Raw genomic sequence first — 19,675 nt, 5'->3', positions numbered from 1 at the left:
GGGGTTGCCCGACCCAGGTTGCAGGACCTTGCACTTGGCCTTGTTCAACCTCATGAGGTTCACACGGGCCCACTTCTCCAGCTTGTCCAGGTCCCTCTGGATGGCATCCCGTCCCTCCGGCGTGTCGACCGCACCACTCAGCTTGGTGTCGTCAAGAGGAGATGCAACACAACTGTACCCATCTCAAGAAGGACGGATCTCCAAACCTCCCTCTGGTCAGACCTTTAGCTCCCTCATGAAGCACGAAAAAGCAGAAATGCAGGGAGAAGATCAAGGCATCACCCATGGCAAGCAATCCCAGAACACAAAACAACCATCACAGCAGGGGAATACTGACAGTTTATTTCACAGAGCATTGCAGAGTTTATTTTGGTCTAGCTCTATTTTCATCAAAAAAGTATCATCCTTTTTTAAAAAAAAAAAAAGGTAGCAAATGTTCAGGACGATAATGGTAACAGTCAGTGCATTACGCATAAAGTTTGGGTCTCGTCATTAAAAAAAAAAACCAAAAAAGTGAATTGTGAAAACAACTCTTTGTTGGATTGCTTTTAACACTTCCAAGCTTTTAAGCACTTGACCTTTCAATAAAGTCATCTCCAAGGATAAAAACAGAACATGCAGGTGATTATCAACAGATGCTGAGATTTAACATCATCTCTCACTTGGCAATGACAATCCACCGGGAATGTTTCAATACAGCACCACATTAAAAGGAGAAGCAACTTTGTTCTCAAAAGCCTTCAAATCCATCAAAATCTTGCAGTTCTGCAGAAAAAAAACACACCGTGTTTCACAGACTTGAGAGAGTACCATATAGGAGGACAGAATTTGGGGAAGGTAAGAGGGAGCGTGGACCAGGGTCTTATTCCACCTACATTCATAAAAACCCAGGGTAGATGCAAAGGAATTGAAGGCTTGATTTGCACTGCTTAGGAGGTGCTTATTAAAGCATCACAATTCATATTTTCATTATCAATAGGGGTATTTTTCTTTCACATAGATAAGTTGGCCACTTTTGCCCCCAATTCTTACACACTAAGCCCAAGACTTTGGGGTTTCAAAATGCTACTGGAGTACAGTTCGAAAAAGACAGAGCAGTTCAGTGCTGCCGAAACAAGAACAAGCTGCTCAAGGCTGTTTTTGGGTGTCGAATGTGATGCACATCAGCATCCCCAAGACCACCTTCTCCTCTACAAGGTGACTTCTCCCCAGCCACTCATGGGCTCTACAACCCAGCTTGGCCAGCACCCGAAGACTCAGCCTCAGCTCCCGTTCCCTCCACAGTAAACAACTTTGATGGCCCCATCGCTTTCAAGGCAGCGCGCACCAAGCTTCAAAAGGAAGCTCGCGCTCAATGGGAGTTCTCACGTTGCACGTTGTGTCAACCAAGATCCAGCAAGGAAGGGAGCAACCCAACACCAGAAGGCCACGGGGACTGAGCCAAGACCCATTCACAGCTCCGGCAGCCTTCCGGCTGGCTTCAGCTGCCTTGGGAACCGGCTCCGTGTGAACAGCAAAGTGACCCAAAAACAGGCTCCTCTCCACGAGGCCTTGAAGGTCAAGAGCAGAGAGCTGAGACCGCCCTTGGGCTGGCTGTGAGCCGTTTCAGGGAGGGGATAAAATTCAACTGCCATCTACTTGATTTCCGAGCTTTTTTCTGTTTGTTTTTTTTTTTTCTTTTAACCTCTAGGATTTTGGTTTAAAGCCTTTTGCATTGGAAACACACTGATGAGAGCTCTTGCCTTCATGAGCCTGTCAGCATCCGCTGCAAGACCGTCACTCCTTTGGAGGACACGAACATGCAGCTTTAAAGATCCTGCTTTTAAAGCAAGGAGGAAAGGTCTCCTTGCAGGAATAAATTACACTCCGGGGCTGCTTCACCTTCCAAACTATTTACAACTCCTTCACTCATGGGCACCTCCTTGGCCCAGAGAGGGGGAAGCTCTCACAGCACCACCACCTCCTCTTCCTACGTGGGTGCAAGGACAGGGAAGCAAGGAGCGACTGCAAATGCCACTTGGAGTGGCAGGCACTTTAGCCAGATCTGAGCGGTGATGGTGCCCACGGCATTGCTTTTTGCAAGCCACCCGGGCTCCCGACAGAGCCCAACTCAGGGAGAAGATGGAAAGAAAGAAAAAAGGGGAAAAAAAAATCAAAAATTAAAGCATTGCTGCCAGCAGAGGCCAATTTACAGCCAACGCTCAGGATTTGCCTTCAAGACTGCAGCAGGACATTTCAAGAAGGCCACTCTCCTGTGAACATCCAGGCTTTGGGGAAGGAGGACGGGACAGGGAGAAGGTGCCCAAGTGACTGAGCCAGTGCAACCCCTTCCCTGGCTCTGAACTTCAGCAGGGAAGAGCAGTGCTCTCTCCTCTCCTAGGAAAGCTTCTCTCCTCCAAACAGCCTCCTGTTGCATTAGAGCTAAAACTTCATTGCCCAGGAAAGGGGGAAAGGGTGGGGGGGGGACCAAAAAAAAAACCCCATAACAAAACCGACACTTCACGAGAACATCACAACGTTCAGCTACACAGTCGCTGCACCAAGGGAAGGAGTGGAGCAGGGCAAGGGGGAGAAAGGGGAGACACGTCCAACGTGTTTTTCCCAGAAACCCCCACAGGGACTCAGGCTGTCACATCAAGATTCAAATAACTTCAGCCGTAAGGTCGAAGATTTAATGAACACGGTATTTCCACTCATGCCCTGGAAAAATTACACTCAAAAAAAGAGACCAAAAAAAATTCAGATTTTCTACATATTTACAAAAATAAGCCCCCCAACCTCACAACCAGGGAGGTGGAGCAGCTAGCGATGGGGTATGGGAAGGGGTCTCTGCCTGACCAGCAGTTCCTCAAAGGTTCCCATCCTGCAGCAAACAGGAGAGCACGGCTCTCGCTGCCAGAGTGAACGCGGGGTGGGTTGGAACGGAGCCCCTCAGTTCATCCGCAGCTTGGTGTCCCGATGATCCGTGGGGGTGACCATCTCGTTGGCATAGCCGTTCTCGGAGCAGAGAGACAGCTCGTCCGTGGTCTCCACACCGTTGTTGATCTCTGGGGAGGGTAGAGAAGGAGGGGGACATTGTCACAGGGGTGCAAGTCCCAGAAGCCCCCCACGGATGGGGAAACTGAGACACTGAGAAGCCGTGCAATTCCACCACATGGGATCCATCTGATCCTACAGAGATTTCACCCAGGGTTTAGCAACACTGCACCCATTTAAAACCAGTTCTGAACAGGATCTGCCTCCAAATAGGAGCTCACCTCTAAACTTCAGACCCTGACAATCCTGCCGCCACCAGAGGCAAAGTTGGACACTCCCATACACATGGTGCTATGCCACAGGCTGAATTAGTCACCCGTGGGCAAAGGGTGCAAAATACCTGAACTTAATCTCTATCCAAATGGCCATTCTGGAAAAGGGGAGACTCCTACAGTCACTGGTTTCACTGGGAAAAGCGCGCAGCCACCAATGTTTTAATTGTAAACACCCACCCTAAGCAAGAACATTTGTTTCAGAGGCACGAAACTTTAATATATATCCCCTACCTCTAAGGATATTTTATGTCTAGGGCATTTTATGTCTAGGACATGTTGGGGAAGCTTAATTCTGCTGTGACCAAATGCTTCTTTCCCTCCCTGGGTTCCCTGGACTTACACCTGATTTTCACCATCTCTGGAGGGCAGAATCAGGCCCGCATTTCACACAATAAGCTCTTTGAAGCAAGAGTTGTCTTTTTTTGCTGTGTGTGTGCCCAGTACAATAAACCCTGATCCCCGCTGGAGGTCTCTAGCCCCTAAATACAAAGAAAGAAAACCCGTAACAAAGCTCAAGGGGAGATTATATTCACATTCCTTCAACTGTGAGTTTTCCAGCTTCGTGCGCCAGCTTTAATCTTTTAAAGCTAAATGTTTCCCTCTCTGTACGCATTTCTGAGATCTTTCTTAGAGGTGGGCTGAGATGGACACGTTGCCAGCATGTTCCAACACAAATAGATGCTGGGAGGAGCACAAGGATATCAGGAATCCATCAACCTATAGTGCCACTGAATTCCAGGTCTACCCCAAACTCATCACCATTATTGGTGGTGACCTATGCCATTATTTTAATGGGTTTTATAGCTTTGGACACACTGTTGACAACTGAGAGTGGAGATGTGGGACAGTGTAAGAGAGCTGCATGGCATAACTTGGGAAGTTAAATGCAAGATTTCTGAGCAAATCAGTGCTCAGACCTGCACCACTTTGGGATGGATGAGCCATGACCGCATCCCACAAGTGGTTCGGTGCAGCAGGTTCAGTCCAGTCACCCCGTCCCACCAGCAGATGACGACACCCGTATCAAGACCACCTCCTCCATCAGCAGAGAGCAGGGTGACAGCTGAGGGATGGAGCAAAGGGCTCTGACCGACCGGCCCCATCCATACCTGAGAAGATCAGTTTCTCCTTCATGATCTTGACGTCCCGGCTGGACCGGCGGACAGCAGCGCTGAGCATGATCTGCTCCGGGTTGTAGGTCCTGATGCTTCCTAGGCGCCACCTGCAAGACAAGAGGGGTATATCAGGGGCTGGTCTCCCCAGCCACGAGAGCATCCTCAATGCAAGTGGCCACCAACAATGTAGAGACCAACAAGTCCCCAGAGACCCTCACGCCTTTGCTCCCTTGCACCTACGCAAGCCCGCATGGTAGGAGGATGTTCAGAGATGAGCATGTTATCTCAGAGGGGTACAGACATACAAGCAGGTCATCTTTAACCACCTTGAGCATCCTAATTCCACTAATTTCACCAAGGACTGCAGATGCCCCAAACCCCTCTCTATCGCATCAGCTATCCAGCTGCCCAAAGCAGGTAGGGCTATTTTGACTCTTAGGGTTGGAAAGAGGGAACAGAACGAGAGACCAAGCCAAGTAAAGCAACCATAACCTTTTCCTCGCTGAGTGACATGCTCATGCTTGTGGGAGATGAGAGCTCAAAGACAATTTGAGGTCTCAAACCTGAGACACAGCAAAGACACCGACATGAGCTGCTCTGCAGGAAAGTACAAGCAGTGCCAAGCTGTCACATACAGTGCCCTTAAATGTAATTTCTCCCAGCGCACTTCCCTCCCCAAATGCCAGGTCTTTACTTAAACGTTTCTACACAAACCCTCCACTTTTTAAGCCTTGATGAAACTCAGTGTTCACCAGAAGCTTCCACCACGTGAACAATATGAGGCTGAGGGGAACTTGGCTCGACTTAAAATTAGCCAGACTTTTATTCTCATTACCGAATGCATGTAAAGAAAATTACTGATGTTAGTAATTAAAAAAGCGCACTTCCCTCCCCAAATGCCAGGTCTTTACTTAAACGTTTCTACACAAACCCTCCACTTTTTAAGCCTTGATGAAACTCAGTGTTCACCAGAAGCTTCCACCACGTGAACAATATGAGGCTGAGGGGAACTTGGCTCGACTTAAAATTAGCAAGACTTTTATTCTCATTACCGAATGCACGTAAAGAAAATTACTGATGTTAGTAATAAGCAACGGCAGGAAGCTCAAGGGGCATTTTGCTTTTAAAGCTGTTTTTCAGCCTGAGAGCACCCCTGTAGCAGACCCTCAGCTGCAGAGCTGCTGGCATTAGGAGTGAAAGGTGGGCTGCTGCCGCAATATGGGAAAACAGGGCTTGGGGGGCTCAGACAAAGCAGCCATACCCAAGATCCCATTGCAAAGGGATGCTGTTTAGGCCAGGCTTTCATTGCCCACGCCCCACGGATTCATCCTACCTCCTGACCACAGAGGAAGGCTTTCAAGTAAATCCCATTCTCCCTGCCGGAGCCAGGGATGCCATAAGGCTATTCGATAGAGAAACAGCAGGGATTTAGGGTGGCTTTATGGGGTTTCTGATCTTCTGGCACCACCTAGTGGCTCACCCACACAAGAGAAGGCGATTTATTTATTTATTTTAAAAGGTGACAACCACCTTCTCTTAAATTTCTAACCCTCTACCCAGCCCCAGGAGCAGAGGATTTGAGGAGCCCCACACATCTCCAGCCCGGGTCCACAGCATCAGCCTGACAAAGCAACATCCGCAAAAGAGGTTCTGCAATTTTTCCAGGAAAATCTAGCTGGTGTCGATTTCATGGGGTTTCCATCCCCCTCCCAAATCCCAGTGGGTGACACTGCACCATCAGGCTTTGACAGGGGTACAGATGAAGGTGGATGCTCTGCCACAGAGAAAAGAAGGGGTGGGATGGCAACACGACACAACTCACAGACCCATGGACAGAAGCAACACGGAGGAAGCACAAGGAGGCAAAGACATTAAAGTATAAAAAAGAAAAAAATTAAAAATAAAAAAAATATTTTTCTTCTATCATCATCATCATCTAAGCTGAGCCACTCTGACCTGGAAGACGACCATTTTTGCTCTTAGTGTCCCATGCAGGCAGATCCCACCAAGGTCAATGTGGTTGCAAGTGCAGAGGATAAGACCCTCCTTAAACTTATAATCAGGACCAAAACCTATTGCTACAACAACGAGTCTTTTCTTTGCACACAACATCAGGCTTTTCAGCATTAGGCTGGGTTGCATGGCCAAAAGGCATGATGATCTCTTGCCCGTAAGTCCTAGACATCCCATGGACGGCATGGGCTATTTTGAGGCACAGACAGCCCAGCCTCAAAGGGGCGCAGGGACCAAGGGCTCTTCTCCTCCTGCCAAGAGGAATGACCACCACTCTCTGCTCCCCATCTCGCATGGTGGCTGCGGTCAGACCCAGGGTGGTTAAATACGCACGAGGGGCCGATGACTCCGCTCACAGGGGTGCATTGCTCTGACTGAACAAGCTAAGGGAGGGCGACCCCATTTTTCAGGGATACTTTGAAATACCCTTTTTAGAAGGGCCACCGGTACATTTAACCACAATGCAACTCCAACACCATACAAAATACTCTCTGCTGTGCTCGGTAGCCTTTGGGTCTCCAGAAAGCTCGTTTAATAGAAAATAGCACCTCTCCTACCCCCTTGGATTCTGTCGTGATCGGCCACGTTTAGGACAGCAGCGTGCAAAAAGGCCAGACAGACAGCAGGTAGGTCTTGTTCTGGGAGGTTGGCATCAAAGCGGACCAGACGGACACAGGGTGGGAACAGACTAAAAAATACTGGGACAACAACACAGAGACAGCACACACCGTGTTAGGGCCACCGGACCCTTGGTTTGGAGGGGAGATGCTAAATGGCAAGGAAAGGGGATGGGAGAGGAGCAGGTCGGGGATAAAACGGGGTTGATTGGTACTGAGGGGATAAGATGGAGCGAGCAAAGAGCCAAGCCAGCTGCAATCACAAAGTCCCCATCCTGCGACCGCTCTTGCCTAAAGCCTGCCCAACTCCTCCATGCCTGTTTTCTCCTTATCCACGAGCCAGGGAGCAAGGGGGAGGTGAGAAGGGGAAAACACCCAACCTCCCTGCACCCACAGAAGGGCTCAGCCCAGCCCCGTAGCCAGGTCCTGTTTTGGGGAGATGCCGTGAGGACGTAACACCACAAAGTCCAAGGTACCTCGTGGAGCAGGCAATACTTGCAGGTGGCCAACCCCGACCCCCGAGGCAGTGGGTGGGCAGAGGGAGAGGGGCAGATAAGCACAGATAGGGAGTAGCCAAGTCCTCTGAAATACAACCCCATGGCACACAGCAGGAGGAATGGAGAAGGTAACACATGAAGAGTTTGGTCCAAGTACAGACGCGGTGAAGGCTTTACTGCAGAAAAGCGACAGCGCTTCCCTCCAAGGGGGTGAGAACGACTGGTGAGAAAACAGCCAATACAAGGAGAAATCTGGGTTTCCAATTGATGGCACTTCTAATCCAGCATCCCAGGCTCATTCCCTCCCTGGGTGCAATGCTATTTATTTTCACACTGCATTTCCAGTTTCACAGTGGTGTAACTGGGAAGACACTCCTGAAAGATCCCAAGCCCCGAGTGCAGCAATTGATGAGCCAAACCTTTCCAGCTATTAGCCTTATTAATTCATTCCCAGGGCTAGAGAAGTGCTACTTTATATAATTGAACAGGTTACATTATTTTCTTTAGAATTGGCCAATTTAGAAGAGGTTGGTCTCAAAAACCTCTGGTAAATGCAGGAAGGAAGGGGATATTTTGCATGAGATTGTTTCCATGGAGAAAGCATTACATCCCACTGGGAATTTCCCAATTACAACACACTGCAGGACCTCAGAATAGGGCTGTTTTAAAGGGCAGCAACTTGGATCATTGTAACAGAAGGTCAGGTTGCCTTCGAAACATCCGCCGGCTTCAGCATCAGGCTCCCGTGGTGCTCACGGCTATGGCCTGTGCAATGTTCAGACCCTTATGGTCCCCCTCTGAAGCCAGATGTTTGAAAGCACTGTGAAAAACTGTGTCCTGCCCTGTCCGTCTGCAGTGAAGCCATAGCAGAGAGGGAGAAAGAAAGAGAGAAAGGAAGGTTGAATGAAAAAGAGAAAGAGGAGGAAAGCACCAGAATTACCTGATCATGTGATAGCTGTGAGATGCCAGAATGCAGCAGAGAGAGAAAGAGGAGGAACATGCACAACAGTCAGAGCAGTAAGAAAATAAACAAGGCAAAGAGGCAAAAAAAGATCAGTTAGAAAGTCATCACAGTTGATATTTCCCTTCTGGAGTGGCTGCCACGATCCTGTCACCAGGGCTGAAGCAGAACAGCAGGAGCAATCCCTACCCGTGGCTACGGAGGAGAGACAAGCCATGCGTAGGAGAGAGGACGAGCACATCGAAGCGGTGGCTCTGTTCCCACCCACCCCCTCATCCTTGCATGAAGGAAGCAGCTCGGTTTTGCCCCAAAAAGGACTCGGGGAAAACAAAAACAAAAACAAAACAAAAAAACCAACCACGACACTGAAGGCCAAATGCCAAGCCCCATTTCCCGGAGCTGAATCACATCAGCAGGTAGTAGTTGGGCAGTTCTGCTGTGATTTGTTTTTGATATATCCTCAACGCTGCTACCAATTCTTTCATGTGGTGGAGAAACTGGAACAGCAGGGAAATGGGTCTCTCCTGCACAAGGCTCTTGGAAGAGCAAGCCCTTTGCTGCAGAAAGTCCAACTTCTGGTGCTAGAGTTTCTCCTTCTTCCTTCTACTGACTTGGGGTTGTTGTCCCAAGGGAGAGATCCAAAAGAAGACATTTGGCCTTGCTACGACGGACCCCACGTGGCCGGACCTCTCTGAGCAACTGCCTTTCTACGTCAGGTCCAGAGGCCGGGCAGCGAGCTCAGTGCTCCAGGCTGATGGACCCTGGCGAAAGCTGGTGGCAGCTTCCAGCTCTTCTCACCTGTATCACACTTACACTGAGGGTGGAAGAGAAATCCTGCAATAATGCTTTCCCTCCTTACCCTGCTTCCTCTTGCCCCTACTCCGTCAAACCTCTTCCAAACTGGAAGAAATTCAATCAGTGCAGAGAGGAAGAGTCCAGCTATTGCAAAGTCCACGTAGCTGCGACTTCTCCCTCTCTCCAAGCGTGCCTCATTTCGCTCTGCTCTGGGACCTATAGTTCTCATTCAGCGGGTTGAATCAGTTTAATTTCTTCAGCTGTGGTCTCCCGGGTGTGATTGAGAAAGGCCTTCTAAAACTGACTTTGGGAGATGACGCAAAAGACTGCAAATACCTCATCAACTTGGCCTTCAAATTCTGCTCTTCAGAGCGGTCAGTCCCTGCCTCCAGACTCTTCTGTGCATTTCTGTTTCTGACAGAGAAATACCGGGTCTAAAGAGCAGGGACATCTCTTTTTAAACCGACTGATGAATTTAAGGGAGTGGAGGAAGCTTCCAGACAACAGAGCCACGAGGCCCTTCTGGAGGAAAGGTTTAATCGGCCACAGTTCAGATCACAAGACTCTTAGAAAAATTTTAATCTCATCTTGGTCAGTGGTTTCATTAACTCTTGGGAAATCTAATCCGAGAGGAAGGTTTTCAATCTGCTGCTAACTCCATTATCCCATGCTGGAACTGGGGACCCCCTGAGCACAGGTCTACCAGCGTGGGACTGTGCAAGTCATGAATTTAGACACAATTATAAACAGACCCAACATCTGGCCTGAAGTCAAATCCATAGCGGGTGCTGGCAGGAGCAACAGCCTACTGTAACATGGCAAAAATACCCGGGTAATTACGCACCCAGGTGTCGTGGCACGCCGGGGAAGGAAAGAGATTGCTGCAAGCAGATGATCTGGACAGTGCGACAGCAAAATCACCAGCTCGTGAGGCTGAAGCAAATTAAATTGCTGCTCCTAACGCGAAGGCATTTCGGATATCAAGAAGGAAGGAAAGTGTAGGTCCCTTGACGTTTCTAGGACAGCCGTTTGTGCATGCCAAAGCAGATGAGATTATAGAGCCGGGGAAGAGGGGATGCAATTTCAGAATGACACATTTTCCCACGAGAAGGCTGCTGCTTCTCACTGGAGGGAGCGCATCTCTCTCTGAGCTCACGCTTTTTCCCAGAGAGGGTTATTACACTGTCACCACTGACAGCTCAAACGTCTCCTAGGAGAAAAGGCACATCACCGGGAGGACACCGTGGTTTCCTCAGTACAGCCAAGAGGCGAGTCGCTTGGCCAGCTCTGCCATTAGGAAGTTGATTTACCTTCTCCTGATTTATCAGTGTCTTAACTTACTCTGCTCCTAGGTTTTACGCTCCACATTTGTTTTCAGGCACCCTGGCTAACGGAGAGGCTTCTGCCGTGCCCTCATCAAATCCTTGCTCCCCCTTTTCTTTGGAAAATGGAGAGACTTTCTCTATGCATCAAACTAAGCAACTGATTTGATTTGCTAAATCATAATATTTCTATTTCTTCATCTAAACGGGAACAAACTGATTTAAGAAAACTATAACATGTTCTTTTTGAAGACTATAATGGTGGAATCTCAAAACATCTCCTCTTCTTCCTTTAAAGCATTTTAATCTCTTTCTCAACGTCCATTTCCCTGAAGCATTTACAGTTTCTCTCCCACACTCATTTATGAGCAGAGCAAGGCGTCTATCGCTACTGTTTTGAGATCTTTCATTCTTCTTAAAAAGTAGTGACTACATCCAATTCAGTGTCACATCTCAGAAGTGGAATTATTGTTTGCAGTCTTTGTAGGGATTTTTAATAACCGGTTTCCCTGCTATTGCAATCCAAGCGCCTGAGGAGCGCAGTGCTCCTCTCTCCCGTCTCCACCCCACACTCTGAACAAAAACACACGTCACAAATACATGAGAGTCGAGCTGTAACAACGCTCTACTTACTTCTGGAATATAAAAACTCCTACAATTACGATAAATGAAATGAGATCAGACGTGATCCAGATTAGGTGGTACTCGTCTGGAGGCTGGAAGACAGAAAACAGAAGCAGACCTTAAACCTTCTGGTTTGTACAATCACAGAGAGACCACACATTGCTGAAGTTACCACCAGGGCAGAAAGAAAAGCACAGAGCTGCAGGGGTCGCATATAAATCACGACGTTTATGACATTTCTAATGCTAGCCTGTCATCCAAAATGACGTTATCAGGAAAAACTGCAAACAGGAACAATTTTAAACTCTCCCTCCTTTTGCGTGCTGAAATTTTCTCAGGAGCTTCATGGGCTGAAAGTTTCCTATCTCAGCTGTACCTCGAGGCGAGGGTAGGATGCTGTTTGGAAATCCAAGTCTGTGGGAAAACACAGAAATATACACACATTGCACATGAGACACACAGGGTCCATTTTGAGTGCTAACGTTAGTTGTTCCGCACAGTCTCCATGCTATAAGCATATACTTCTCAATTTCTGTCCTTTAAGGTACTGGTAGCTCTGGCTTCATTTGCCAGTCTAAGTGGCTGTGGTCATCACAGCAGCTAAACCCATCACCTGAACTCAGCACAGAAGCACACTACTCCACATTGATCTTTGTGCTGCCCAGGGAAGGCAACAAAGTAAAGTGATAATAATAATAATCAACTCCTGATGATGCTCAGAAGGCTCCTACCCAGGACAGCCACCAGTGATGCTAACGAATTTCTCCTATCCCAAACCTGGACTAGTCCCAACCAGGAGAAAGTTGCTGATTTCATACCAGACAGATCCATCACAACCACCAACACCATTACTAATGCACACAAGTAATACTTCATTACAGAAATAGAATACATAATGCATAAAGATGAGTTCATGCAATGGTAGCGTGACATGGTGTCAACCCAGTTGGGAGCCATCGACTCTGCTACCTCTGTCTCCCAGCAGAGAACAACTTGTTTTTCTGCTCAGTAAACCTTTGTGTGTCTCAATTTATCCTGTGAAAGTGTGCCATAGAATTAGCAGGGCAATGCTTTAATTAGCCAATGCTTCTGATGGAGATTTAATCCTTGTATTTCCCAGCTTAATTACAGAAGGGTGACATTTAATGTTACATTTGCTGCATCTATTAAGACCAACAGACACAAAATTGATGTTTCCCATTTTCTTGGCAGGAGAGTGCCATCATAACTATTTTGAATGAAAACTCAAGAGTCTTCTAAGTTGGAACAAAATCTACACATCTAAATTTTTCATTTATGCACCTGTTGGTATTTCACAACTGAAGAACCCAAATAGCAGGTTTTCCTGTGGGGCAAAAGTTGTATTTCCTATGATATATCCCAAGCAACAGGTAGACAAACACAGCTTTCTGGGAAAACTTCAGCACCTGATTACAGATATTACGTGTATTTTTTTTAAAGTCCTGCAGAAAGCTCAAAGCTAGAAGATTTTGGTACCAAATCAAGGTTTTATAAGCGACAAAAATGGAATTTCAAGGTGATCAAAAGGGGAAAACTGCAATTTTTCAAAGACATGCACCCCACACACATCGTTATTAGGAGTGCCCAGCGAGCAGATGCTTCCTCAGCCCTGCAGAGGAGGGAGCACGGGTCAGCAAACATCTACAGCGAAGACAACTTGTCCTGCTCCATCCGCACCAAGACCTGCTCAGGAATTTGCTATATTTCACCTCCAGTTCCCCTTTTTTAGACAGGGCTGTTTCAGTGGGATTGTTTGTTTGGTTTTTGTGGGGCAAAAGTTGTATTTCCTATGATATATCCCAAGCAACAGGTAGACAAACACAGCTTTCTGGGAAAACTTCAGCACCTGATTACAGATATTACGTGTATTTTTTTAAAGTCCTGCAGAAAGCTCAAAGCTAGAAGATTTTGGTACCAAATCAAGGTTTTATAAGCGACAAAAATGGAATTTCAAGGTGATCAAAAGGGGAAAACTGCAATTTTTCAAAGACATGCACCCCACACACATCGTTATTAGGAGTGCCCAGCGAGCAGATGCTTCCTCAGCCCTGCAGAGGAGGGAGCACGGGTCAGCAAACATCTACAGCGAAGACAACTTGTCCTGCTCCATCCGCACCAAGACCTGCTCAGGAATTTGCTATATTTCACCTCCAGTTCCCCTTTTTTAGACAGGGCTGTTTCAGTGGGATTGTTTTGGTTTGGTTTTTTTGTTTTGTTTTTTATAAACTTTACCCAAAATAAGTCCTACTCCCGAAATCCTCACCTTTGCAGCGCGTCAAACCCTTCATCAATTCAGTGTAACTGGGCAGAGAGCAACTCAAACCCTGGCTCTGAAGGAGACTCCCAAAATTGCGGAGAGGGGTCTCACACTGGGCACCCGCTTTAAGGACATCAGGTTAGGGGCTGAATCCCAGCTCAAGCTGTTCAAAGCCCTTCTCTATGCCGTGTCTGATGGCCTCTGTTCTTACCAGCAGCTTTCCATCAAGAGTAGAGGGGAGAGAGACTGTCGCTTTTTCTTCTTTGTTTTTCCTTTTATTTAACGTAAACACAAGTTAAATGTATTTTTGCAATTGCAAATGGCCCCTGGGTGAATGGAGCAGAACAGATTTGCGCTGTTCAGCTGGCGATAAAGCCCAGTGAAGCCCCCGAGGGCACTGGGCAGCCACAGCCTGGCAGAAACAAGAGTTTCACTCCAGCTCCTGAGCCCTGTCCCACGTAGTGGAGGGGGCTCAGATGGCGAAGCTGGTTCGATTACATCACCCAGGCAGTTCAATATGCAGGAAATCAAGGGATTTTTATGCTGCCGGTGATATAAGACTGTGCACTCCCAGCAGAGCTGGAAATCCAGCAGATGGGAGAGCCCTTGGAGGAGGGCTCCAAGTATCACCTGCTTGTCATCGCTGGCAGAGGGGCTTTTGGAGTAAAAAGCTGCCAGTGATGTGCACACAACTCCTGCCAGCTGTAGTGGAGGACAGATGTTTGCAGCAGCACGATTCAGACGACGATAATTTCTTCTGCCGACAGATTCAGCCTTTATAAAACCATTTTCAATTCTCCAGCTTTAGCACGCACCAGCGTGGATTTGTGTGGTCAGACACAAGCAGTAGGTTAAGCTAAGGACACCGTGCATACGTGTTCATCCATCTGGGCGGTAGTCTTGAGGTTCTACCTCCAGGTAAGGACGCAGATAACTCATTAACGTTAACGTCTCCTTGTGCTCATCTTATTCTCCCCTTTCCCCAAGCAGATCTGCCAGAGCAGCAGGTAAAACAGCTGCCTCCTGTCCTACCCCTGACAGGATCTGTCATCAGAAAACAGCCCCTCCATCACATGCACTCACACCTCCGCAGCCGAGCTCTTGTTTTGGGAATACTTTGACTCAACTATTTCATCATTTTGCCTCCACTCCAACATGAATATTTCTGTTTGGTTCAGAGACTCAAAGTGCTAGCAGAGTTTTCAGAGAGTTTACTGGCTAACATGATGGATAAGGGGGCTACCTTTGGTCTCTGGTTGTTCCTTGTCCAGCAATGGGGTAGCCAGAGGTAACACTTGTCCTCATTTGGTATTAAAAATAGGCAAAAAGCTAGTTTTGAAGCCTGCCTGAAACACAGAAGCCAGGTTTGCTGGTTCATCTGTGTGCCTGATTCTCCTGCAACTCTAACAGCTGCTCAGCAGGTCTGGAAAGGTGTTTTTCCATCGGAGGAAAATGGAAAAATCACGTGGGTTAAATGGGGCATGCAACACAATCTCCAAGGCTCCCAAACCCCGTATGGGGAGAGACAAGGCCGTCTGAAAGAAGGGATTGTGCAAGAGGAGCATTGATCCGTTACCATCTCAGGGCTCAGGCATACAGAGGATGAAAACCCTCAAGCCCAGTAGCACATTGAACCCAACCAAACCTTCCTGGAGACACCCACTAGACATATGGCTGCAGTGCTCAACGGCCACCTCTACACCCCTCCACCGCATCCCCTCACAGAATCATTAAGGTTGGAAAAGACCTCTAAAATCATCGAGTCCAACCGTCAACCCAACACCACCATGCCCACTAAACCATGTCCCTCAGCGCCTCATCTACACGTCTTTTAAATACCTCCAGGGATGGGGACTCCACCACTTCCCTGGGCAGCCTGTTCCAATGTTTCACCACTCTTTCAGTAAAGACATTTTTCCTCATGTCCAATCTAAACCTCCCCTGGCGCAACTTGAGGCCTCCTTCCAGGGGTTCACAGCAGCTTCCCAGGCATCGTGCTTACCATTAGCCAGATGGGAAAAGGCACCTTGCGAAGGACGTGGGAGCTGTCGGAGGTGACCGACTGGACGCCGGCGCACCACAGGATGGAGTATAGCCAGGGCTCGTTCACAGTGTAGAGATTCACACTCAGGTTCGCCACGGTGTAGTCCCTGCCGAGAGACAGACAGGGTGAGATGTGAGTCCCCCAGAAAATGTCAGACCCTCATCTCCAAGAGGAGAGCTCTTGCCATCAGCCACCGCTGTAATCACGGCTAGATTTATTGGGTTTGAATTACATGAAATAGGTTTTTTTTTAACAGGACATGGTCACTTCATAAGCAACCGAAGGGCATGGCAATCAAATGGTTTGGACTTGAAAGCTTTCTTCGCCTCTTGGATGCTATCTGACCCAGGCCACAGCCCATCTCAGATACTTCCTCATGAATGATGGGCACGTCATGTTTTTCTAACAACCGCCTCATCATGTTGATGTAAAATTAACATCTGGCTCAGATGCCTGTAACGCTTCGTAGGCAATTTACTTAATGAAAAACTGACAGACTGCATTTCCAGCATCGTTCCTACAACTCCCATGCCCTTGTTTTGGGCACGGTCGCAGAGTTACAGCTTCCAGTCTCCTGAGGTCATTTTCCAAGAAGCTAAAACCGCAAGCTGGGGTACAGGAGCTGTCAGCAGCAAATCAAGCACTGATAGTGGACTCCCTGTACCCATACGATTTGCATAAATTGCTCTGTTTCCTTATCTACAAAGCAGAAGCATCACTAATCTCCTTTGCATGGGCAGCACAGAGATTAATCCTTGCAATTCAATATCAGCAAAGCACTTTGAGGTGGAAGGCCACTGTACGAGATGTGGACATCTCAAAGCTCACAACATGATCAAGCTGCTCCAAAGGCTAAGGGATTCTCAAGGGCAGAGGTGGTCGCAGCAACGTTGCATCCAGATGCTGATCTTTGGGGGGACTGAGGAAACTGTGTTATACCAGGGCTTGCTGAGCCTGCTCTGGCTCATGCTGCAGGAGTGCAGCAACATTTGACTGGGCACCCCAAGGCCTTCAGGGTTCAAGAAGCACTCAGGTGGCAGGTCTGATTTTGGAGACAGCTGAGGTGGGATCGATGAGAGATTGGGGCTGATGAGCTGGGACAGATGAGAGAGTAGGCATATGGTCCTCTCCATGAGATAGAGGAAATAGGTAGGGGAAAAACAGGCAGGAATTATCCTGCAGGTAAAGCACAGACTTGGTTTTAAGGGTGAGCAACTAGACCAATTGCTGGCAGCCACGGAAAGACACCACTAGATTACACTAAATAGGACCATGCTCTCAAACAGCTGCGGGCTCAGCTCTTCTCTACTTCCAGCCCAAACACACAGTAAGACAGCTTCTTTGAAGATACTTTTCTTTTGCAAACCTGTTTCAAGTATTTCTTTGGGGGGGGGGGGGAAATGACCTCTATTTTTTTTGGGAGGGAAATGAACTCTAAAAAATAGAAAAGCTCTACTAGAGACAATCTGCCCTTTCCGAGAAGAGGGCAAAGCCGGGAGCTAACACGCTGCATGGTTCAAATACAGGCTCAAGCAGAAGGAGAGGAACCCCATGCTGCCAATCTCATTAAAGAGGAGACCTGACCAGTCTAAATAGCTGACAAAGGACAACAATGAATCGGGTGAATTCTCTGCAAAGAGAAATTTCTGAAAGCATATCCAGACTTTGGACTAATCAAAATTCTGTGGTAGCAAGTCTGGAGCAGACAAACAGAAGCAAAGGGCAGCTGCTAATGAGGATGAAACAGCACTTGGCAGTACCCGGTGTGAAAAGCCTTCACTTTTTCCAGAGCTGAGAGTGTAATAAGAATCAGCCGATTCATATATTCGTATTTTTAAAAGGATCATCATATACTGAATTAGCATGTAGAGTTGTTAGAGTCAGCTGTGCGCTCCTGGAAACAGCCCGGATTCTGGGTGATGGGTAGGGACAAGCTTGCACAGCTCAAGCTTTCAAGAGCAAGTCCATCTGAAAACATAACTCTGTGCAGATAAGACAGCCTGGGATGATCAGAAAAGATGCTGCTGAGACAGGGATGCACACAGGGCATGAGGTTAGCAAGGATGCACAGAGCTGTGGACACCTGCCATGGAGCACACGGGCTATCACGCAGTGTCCAAACAGGAGGCTGTACCTGACATCCTCGTTCGTGACCTTGGTGTAACGCAGGTTCAGCTTCACAATGCCCTTCTCTCTCATGCGCTCTGCATCCAGCTTGAGGCCAGAAGTCTGCTGGAAACCCGGCGCAATCTGTCTGACCAGCTGCCTCTCCATGTCCGGTAGCCACATCACCTGCGGAGGGAGCGAGACAGAGGACGGCTATGGCAAAGACTGTTCACAATGCTGGTGACACAAAACAGCCAGTTTACACCAAGCCAGAAGCAAAATCACACGAGAGACTGCCTTGCTTGTCATACAAATTGTCTAGGAGAGACTTACAGCCTCCCACGTCTCTATTCAAACGCATTTCAGGATTGTCCGCAAGCCCAGAGGGCTGTAACGCACAAAATCTTAGAGGTGAAAAGGGTTGAGATACAAAGGGATCAGGCCAAGGGGTCACGGGAAGAGACGTGGTGTGTCCTTGAAAGCCTGTCCTCCCTGCCCAGTTCAGGGCACAGAGGGAACTAAGGACATAAAACTGACAGTGCAGACAGGATGCACAGGAGAAGCCTCCCATGTTCCCATGGATAAGACTAGTTTTACTCACCTTCTTTTATCAGGGCTACATCTACTCCAACCCAGGGCAAGGATTTCCCTAAGTTCATACCACGCTTTAAAAACGTGTCAAATTAATTACTGTTAACAAGCTCAGCTGCCAGATGTAAAGCGGATGCAGGAACCAAGCTGGGCAGTTTTATGGCTTGTGCCATGCAAAGGCTGGGCCCAACCAGATTATCTTCAGCAGTACCGCCGGGCATTGCATTGCTTTAACCCATGTTTAATAACTCAGTGACACTCATCTACCAAAGCATCAGAGCAGCACAGCTGCAGCCATATGCATTTTCAATAGGGAACCATAAAACCTGGGTGAGAACTATCACTTTACGACCCCACGTATATGTTTTGTCTATTTTTCCTCCTGCTTTCCATTGCAGTATCCGAGGAGAAGACAGCATGGTCCTCCTTTGGATCTAGCCAAGCTGGCAGAGGCTTGAGGATAACACTATCACTGCAGCCACATAGTTAAATGGAAATTGGGTGGCAGTGTCAGTCATTAGAAAGACAGATGGAAGTTAAAAATAGCTCTGTTCCCTCCTGGGCCCATCACTGCACAAGTCAGTGCTGAACTTGTCTGTGCATGCAGATGCACCTAATTGGCACAGATGAAATATCTGAGCCGCGAGTGATGTAGTCATTCCACTTGCCAGCCTCACCACGCTATTTACAACCAGTCCATATTCAAGGGAGAGCACCGGACAAGTGAAAGGACCAAATTTCCTTCCCTAGACAGGTCAAGAAGAGAAGTTTTCCAAGGAACACCCAGAGTCCCTAGGTCTGGGTGCCCTTCTGACACATGGGAAGTGGTCCTCTCCCTCCAGAAGAGATCATTGCATCAGAGGTAGCTCCTGATGGGCTGGGTGAAGCTCTACACCTTGTGGTCAGAGAGGACACAGCTAACAAGGCTGGCTGGGCTCTGCTTGCAACCGCTCAGAGCTGGAAATTAAAATGTTTGGCATAACCCAGCAAGGACAATTCTGGGGCAGAAATGAATGTCTGGAAGAGATCTCTGCAGATACATAGACCTGCTTTTGCTGAAAACCCCTCAGCTCCAGGACACCCTTTTCTTGTCCAAGCAGAAGTTCACTCTAGGCTGAAACAGTTGCTCAGCCCAGGGAGAAGGATTATTATTGTATTGGGTTTGTGTGGCAAGGCTTTGGTAGCCGGGGGGCTACAGGGGTGATTTCTGTGAGAAGCTGCTGGAAGCTTCCCCCATGTCTGACAGAGCCAACACCACCCGGCTCCAAGATGGACCCACCGCTGGCCAAGGCCGAGCCCATCAGCAACGGTGGTAGCGCCTCTGGGATAACAAACATATTTAAGAAAGGGAAAAAAAAATCTGCACAACAGCAATCGCAGCCGGAGAAGAGAGGAGTGAGA

General features: G+C 48.0%; 1 protein-coding gene across 1 annotated transcript in view; it reads right to left on the bottom strand.

The window, feature by feature from the left end:
- Positions 1-2,917: 2,917 nt before the first annotated feature.
- The window catches only part of GDPD5 (glycerophosphodiester phosphodiesterase domain containing 5), a 124,089-nt gene continuing 107,331 nt past the window's right edge, over positions 2,918-19,675 (bottom strand). Inside the window, exons 11-15 of the mRNA XM_019473890.1 lie at positions 17,712-17,869; positions 15,536-15,683; positions 11,265-11,347; positions 4,421-4,533; positions 2,918-3,047 (exon numbers count right to left, since the gene is read on the bottom strand). Coding sequence (XP_019329435.1) covers positions 2,932-3,047; positions 4,421-4,533; positions 11,265-11,347; positions 15,536-15,683; positions 17,712-17,869 — 618 coding nt within the window. The 3' untranslated portion in view covers positions 2,918-2,931. The remainder of the gene's footprint in view (positions 3,048-4,420; positions 4,534-11,264; positions 11,348-15,535; positions 15,684-17,711; positions 17,870-19,675) is intronic.

The sequence above is a fragment of the Aptenodytes forsteri genome, unplaced genomic scaffold (assembly GCF_000699145.1).
Source record: "Aptenodytes forsteri isolate BGI_AS27 unplaced genomic scaffold, ASM69914v1 Scaffold231, whole genome shotgun sequence".
In the NCBI taxonomy this organism is placed as follows: Eukaryota; Metazoa; Chordata; class Aves; order Sphenisciformes; family Spheniscidae; genus Aptenodytes; species Aptenodytes forsteri.
The sequence above is the reverse complement of the archived record's forward strand: the minus strand, read 5'-3'. Positions and strand labels throughout refer to the sequence as shown.